At 29.0% G+C, this 6172-nt stretch overlaps 1 protein-coding gene across 1 annotated transcript in view; it reads left to right on the forward strand.

The window, feature by feature from the left end:
* Window positions 1-6172, forward strand: part of LOC117117563 (hyalin-like) — a 38733-nt gene that overhangs the window by 1542 nt on the left and 31019 nt on the right. Inside the window, exons 5-8 of the mRNA XM_033262291.1 lie at window positions 339-449; window positions 1864-2106; window positions 5037-5279; window positions 5696-5823. Of these exons, the coding sequence (XP_033118182.1) occupies window positions 339-449; window positions 1864-2106; window positions 5037-5279; window positions 5696-5823 (725 nt within the window). The remainder of the gene's footprint in view (window positions 1-338; window positions 450-1863; window positions 2107-5036; window positions 5280-5695; window positions 5824-6172) is intronic.

Consider the following 6172-nt stretch of genomic DNA (forward strand, 5'->3'; position numbering starts at 1 on the left):
TAATAGTGTACTTTGGTAATAAACCATATTAATTTGTTTTCAAAAATTTGTAGCAGTGACTTAAAATATATTAGACGGTGTGTGGGGGGTGGGTTGGGGTGTGTACCTGGATGCATGTACATAGTGTGTTTGTTTACAAGAGAGTCATACGATTAAAATGTGAACAACTACTTGCTAGCAATATTGTTAAAAGCTTTTAAAGAACCAATGTTGACAGCTTTGCTTTCTTGTTGAGAATTGTTTACAGTTTACAAATAATGGAAGTGATGACTTTTTATGAGCTAATTTGGTGAAAAATAAGTAAACGAAATGAATCGCATTGTATTGGTTGTTTTTAGATAATCCGTGCCTTCTAGAGCCATGTGTAAATGGTCAGTGTTACATAATAAATAATATTGCAACCTGTAACTGTACTGGAACCGGGTATGGTGGTACTGCTTGTGAACAAGGTTGGTAAATAACCTCTGTGACGTTTTTTATAAAAAGAAAACTCTCTATTCATTGATCTATAGTTTTTATTCTGATTTGTTTTTCTGACCAAAAATAGACCGTATACTAAAGATGTGCCACCTCGTGGAATATAACAATTGGGAGACGGGTGTGGATGTGAGAACCAATTAAATCGATCTAAAGGCAAACATATTTTTAAAAAATATCACCCAATCTGAATGAAAATTTTAACTAAGTTACATGTGAAAAACCATAATGTTTTGGTGACAATCCACTTTAAGGTGTAAATGTGAGGGTCATTTTATTTAATGACCTTCACACCATAATGTCCCCAACATGCCAATTGGTCTACATGAAACTTTCTATATAGAAAATAGAAAAGATTAAATTGTGGTAACAATCCAGAATAGGATGTGGATATGAGGAGCATTAAAAAAACGAATCAAGTGATCTAAATGACACTTTTGGTATAGGAATAATTAAATTTATGGACGAACCGGGTTCGGGTGTGCAACAGAGGGTAATTTAAAATGCACCAGATATGAATAGCTCTATGAAGTTATCAATGGATCTAAAGGCATCATTTCAAAATAATTTTTGCATGGTCTGCGGTGTGGATATGAGGACCATTCAATGTGAAACATCCTGGTGGAGATATACCAAAAACTGGCCACCTGATCTGAATAAACTTTTTGGAAATTTTAACCAAGTTACATAGAATAAATTATTTAAATTTGGTGACTATCCACATTCATGTGTGATACATATTACCTTCTTACTAACGTCGAGTTAGTTTCTGCTATTTTTTCTTGATTTTTTGTTTTATTGGCTTCTGACGTTATCTAAAAATATCCGTTGTTTTTGTTCAATTTATCCCTTCTTCTACATGTTTACTTGCGTTTTTTTTTGCACTTTGTGACTTAGGTCACTTTCCGTGCATGAATCTTCTTTAAACATTGTCCAAGCAAAAACCATATCAAAGATATTAATATCAGTCATAGTTCGAGTTTCATTGACGTCGTATTGGTGTTTATGTATTTTAACTTAACACGTAAGTTATAACATAATTTTCTGTATCATTTCTTTTTTTTTTTCGTGTTATTTTCCTCTAGACTTTTTTTTTGTTATTTTTGTGTAAGTTAAACATCACTTCTCATTATGGCAATGAAGAAAATCTTTATATTCTATTTTACAAACATAGTAAAACTCGTTTTGATAGATTTGTTAAGGCTTTCCATGATAGAAGGTATATCTTTAAACAACTCCCTTGGTTATTATACCTCCATACATTATATAGGCTATTTTACATAGGCCTACAATAATTTTAAATCGTGGTCTATTGTATTTAAACATAAAAATGAAAGAATAACATAATATGTATTAAAAGTATAATTATTTCATTTTTTATATAAGATATTGAGGGTCCAGTTCTAACATGCCCACTCAGCTATTCTACAAACACACAAACGGGAAAGGCAACAAGAACTATAGAAGAATTCAACGTTACAGTTGAGGATAATTCTGGAGAAGAACTTGACATTACCTCAGATTTTCCAGTCAATGCTACATTTGGTATTGGTAGCACTCTGGTTACATATAATGCAATTGATTCTTCTACAAACCAAGGAATGTGTACTGTTATAGTCACCATATACGGTAAGGACTTAATATAGAAATTGTAGTACCTCAATAATTAAAGTATAAGGTAGTATATGTTGAAAAACTGTTTGGTTTAATTCCAAAATGGTTATACAATAATAACCCCATTAAGGCAACACATCGTGCCCCCCCCCCAAAAAAAAAGTGTGCTCATAATAGTGGAGTCCACACAAATATGGTACTATTATTGAGAAGACACTGACAGAAAATAAAAATAAATTCCCTAATGGCATGCGGTCATAATATAAATGGAGATAAAACATATTTATCAAACAGAATTTACATAAATTTAATTAAAACATCAGAAAACCATATCTTTATTGCTATCAATAAAATTCGAATATAAAATATTCTTGTTCTACAATAAAGAGCTTTGTGTAGGCACATATTAACATGCAAGTTAAAGTAATGAGCTGAAATCATTGTGTAGATGTGTATTTTGAAGTCCTATGCAAGTACAGTTTCTCAAAGGAACCAGAAAGAATGCCAGGAGTAATGGAAGTTATGGAAATGAATTTTAATTTAAATGGAGATAAAACATATTTATCAAACAGAATTTACATAAATTTAATTAAAACATCAGAAAACCATATCTTTATTGCTATCAATAAAATTCGAATATAAAATATTCTTGTTCTACAATAAAGAGCTTTGTGTAGGCACATATTAACATGCAAGTTAAAGTAATGAGCTGAAATCATTGTGTAGATGTGTATTTTGAAGTCCTATGCAAGTACAGTTTCTCAAAGGAACCAGAAAGAATGCCAGGAGTAATGGAAGTTATGGAAATGAATTTAATTGATTTGTTTGTGTAAAATGTACTAACTACACAACAGAAAAACATACTAAAATACTTTTATGATAATTGTTTTTCTATAAACCAGTCTAAATGGACATAATTCACTTTTCCAAATTAAAACAAAAGCTAACGAAGCATGAATAAAGGCTAATGTTAGGCATTATATCTAGTTTATAGTTTAAATACATGCATTCAGGTCTAATGAAAATAAGATAGTGATTTTCACTAGGAATTTATGGGTTAAAATCCAGTTTATGTCCAAATAGGATAAAACAAAACTAATAAAATAATTTCATCATTCATCCATCGTCGACTTAGAAGCCTTCTTAACTTATTAGGCTCTATTTTGATTTTTTTAAATATATCTGATAATCAAAATTGTAGGTAATGTACTAGTCAATAAAAACAAATATAAAACATTTTAATTTTTTCTTTTATATTCTCTACCAACTTTATCACATTAACATTTACATTAAAAAAATCTATGTTTGACCTGATTTACTAAAATGATATTTTAACTAATTTCAACTAGTATACTGTAAAATCATATACTATTACAACTACTACTAAAGAAAACCAACATTATTGTTTATTGAATTTATATAATATAAATGCTCAATTTATTTAAATTAAATATGACGAATACACGCCTTTTACTTTATATAACACAAAATAAATACTCAACTTTTAAACATAGACCACATTCTACATTCATACATTATTTCCTCAAATAAAAATGAAGTAAACTCATTTAAATGTTATTAATATAAATAAATGTCTTCATTTTACTCTTGCTAATACCATTGCAGCAATAGTTCGAGTTTCACTAAGGCCTTGTTATTCGTGAAGTGGGTTGTCATTAATCTTCTTTACTTCATAATTTTTCTTTAGATGTACTTAGTACTTTTTTTTGGCATTTTCAAACTTATTTCTCATTATGACAATGAGGCAAATCCCTATGTTCTGTTGTCATTATTTGTATTATTATTACTATTATTTATATTATTATTATTATTATTGTTATTACTATTATTTTTATTATTATTATTATTATTATTATTATTATTATTATTATTATTATTATTATTATTACCTCCGCCACGAAGTTGGCAGGAGGTTATGTTTTTGCCTGTTAATTTATTTAGTTATTTATGTCTGTCGGCATAATTGTTGAACAGCCTGCAACCCATAGTTTTTATCAGAAATTCATCAAACTTGGCCACAATGGTCCTCTACCTGAGATCTAGAGATGATTACATTTTGAAGGGTCGGGGCAAAGGTCAAGGTCACAATCAACAAAAAACTTTTTTTTATTTATTTGTCTAGAGCCCATAGTTTTAATCACGAAAAATGTCAAACTTGGTCACAATGATCCATGACCAAAGATCTCATTACCTTGGCAGGAGGCTATGTTTTCCCCTGTTTATTTATTTATTTATTTATTTGTCTGTCGGAAAATTTGTGGCGAACAACCTACATCCCATAATAATAATCAACAATTGGTAAAACTTGGCCACAATGTTCCTTTAGCTAAGATTTGCTTGTTTTTTTAATATTATTATTTCCAATAAATCATATACATTGGAGAAGACTAAATAAGTTACTCAGAAACTTTAAGCTATAGCCCCCCCCCCCCCACTATAAAATAATTGTAATAACTAATTAAAATTTGACAAGACAAAGCAATGAGAAAATAGAAAGAAATAGAAGTAATAGTTAAGCAGTTCATATGACAATGACAAGGAGTATCTAGTATCAACTACTTTCCGTTTTCCCCCAGTTCTTTTGTTTTCCCCAATCATTTGATCTCACATGTGTCAGTGATCTGCATGATTATCTAGTGTATATAAAAGAGTTGTTATTTACATAGTGACACATTTGTCAACCCAGAAAAAGAGAGCGGTATCTCTCGACATGTTGGTTGCTAATAAATACATGTTCCAAGAAGTCATTTTCTCGTTTCTTGTACACACACACACACACACACACCCAAAAAAATTGAGATATTTCATATATATATATATATATATATATATATATATTAATAATAATAATAATAATAATAATAATAATAATTAATAATAATAATAATAATAAATAATAATAATAATAATATTGTTTGTCACAGACCAGGAACCTCCAGATATCAACTGTCCTAGTAATATCTTTATGCAAAGTGCTGTTGGAGTTCCAAGATTGTTTGTAACCTGGGACCAAGTGAACGCAACTGATAATTCACAAATACCACCTACAATTACATCCAAATACAAAAGCAACGATTCTTTTCCTGTCGGTATAACAGAAGTAAATTATAATGCAACTGACGGTTCTGGGAATTTAGGAAGTTGCTCTTTTACCGTTTCAATTGAAGGTAACTACACATTGTTTACACAAGATATAATTCATCAATACAATTGTATGTTTTGTTGTTTTTTTTTAATTATTATTAAATTACCTTATGTCCCTTTATTGATATTTATTATTATCACTGTTTGTCGCAACTAAAAATATCCCCTCCCTAGGACTCAAACACAGAAAAGGAATTCGTGAGGGCAGAAAAAAATTGTCTCAACCAAGATACGAATGCTGGACATTCTTTTGTCTACATTCACATTAACCCTTGTGCTTTGTTGGAAATTACAAAACCTATCAAAGCAACTATAATTATCACAAATTTATATTTTTCCGATATTGTTTTGTCAATTTCATGGTTTGATTGTTATTTATATTGTATATTAGTCAACTTTGTAAATTAGGATCATGATTTTTTTTTATTATATTCTGTAGCGTATAGAACATTCTTGATTGAGATGGGATTCAATAAAATAGACGGTATGCCATACGATTTCACTGAAGCACTATTAAATTCAACATCAAGCGAATATATAGACATAGTTTTTAAATTGTGTGATTCGGTAAGCCTATTTTATTAATAAATACATTTTTTTATGATAATATATATGAGCGTTAAATACACACACACATACAGCCTTCTTATACACATCTAGATGTGTATAAGAGACAGCTTCTTTACTTCATAATTTTTCTTTAGATGTACTTAGTACTTTTTTTTGGCATTTTCAAACTTATTTCTCATTATGACAATGAGGCAAATCCCTATGTTCTGTTGTCATTATTTGTATTATTATTACTATTATTTATATTATTATTATTATTATTATTGTTATTACTATTATTTTTATTATTATTATTATTATTATTATTATTATTATTATTATTATTATTATTATTATTATTACCTAC

This window comes from Anneissia japonica, unplaced genomic scaffold (genome assembly GCF_011630105.1).
Source record: "Anneissia japonica isolate Jap-2015-1 unplaced genomic scaffold, ASM1163010v1 scaffold483_len1788099_cov177, whole genome shotgun sequence".
NCBI classification, from domain to species: domain Eukaryota; kingdom Metazoa; phylum Echinodermata; class Crinoidea; order Comatulida; family Comatulidae; genus Anneissia; species Anneissia japonica.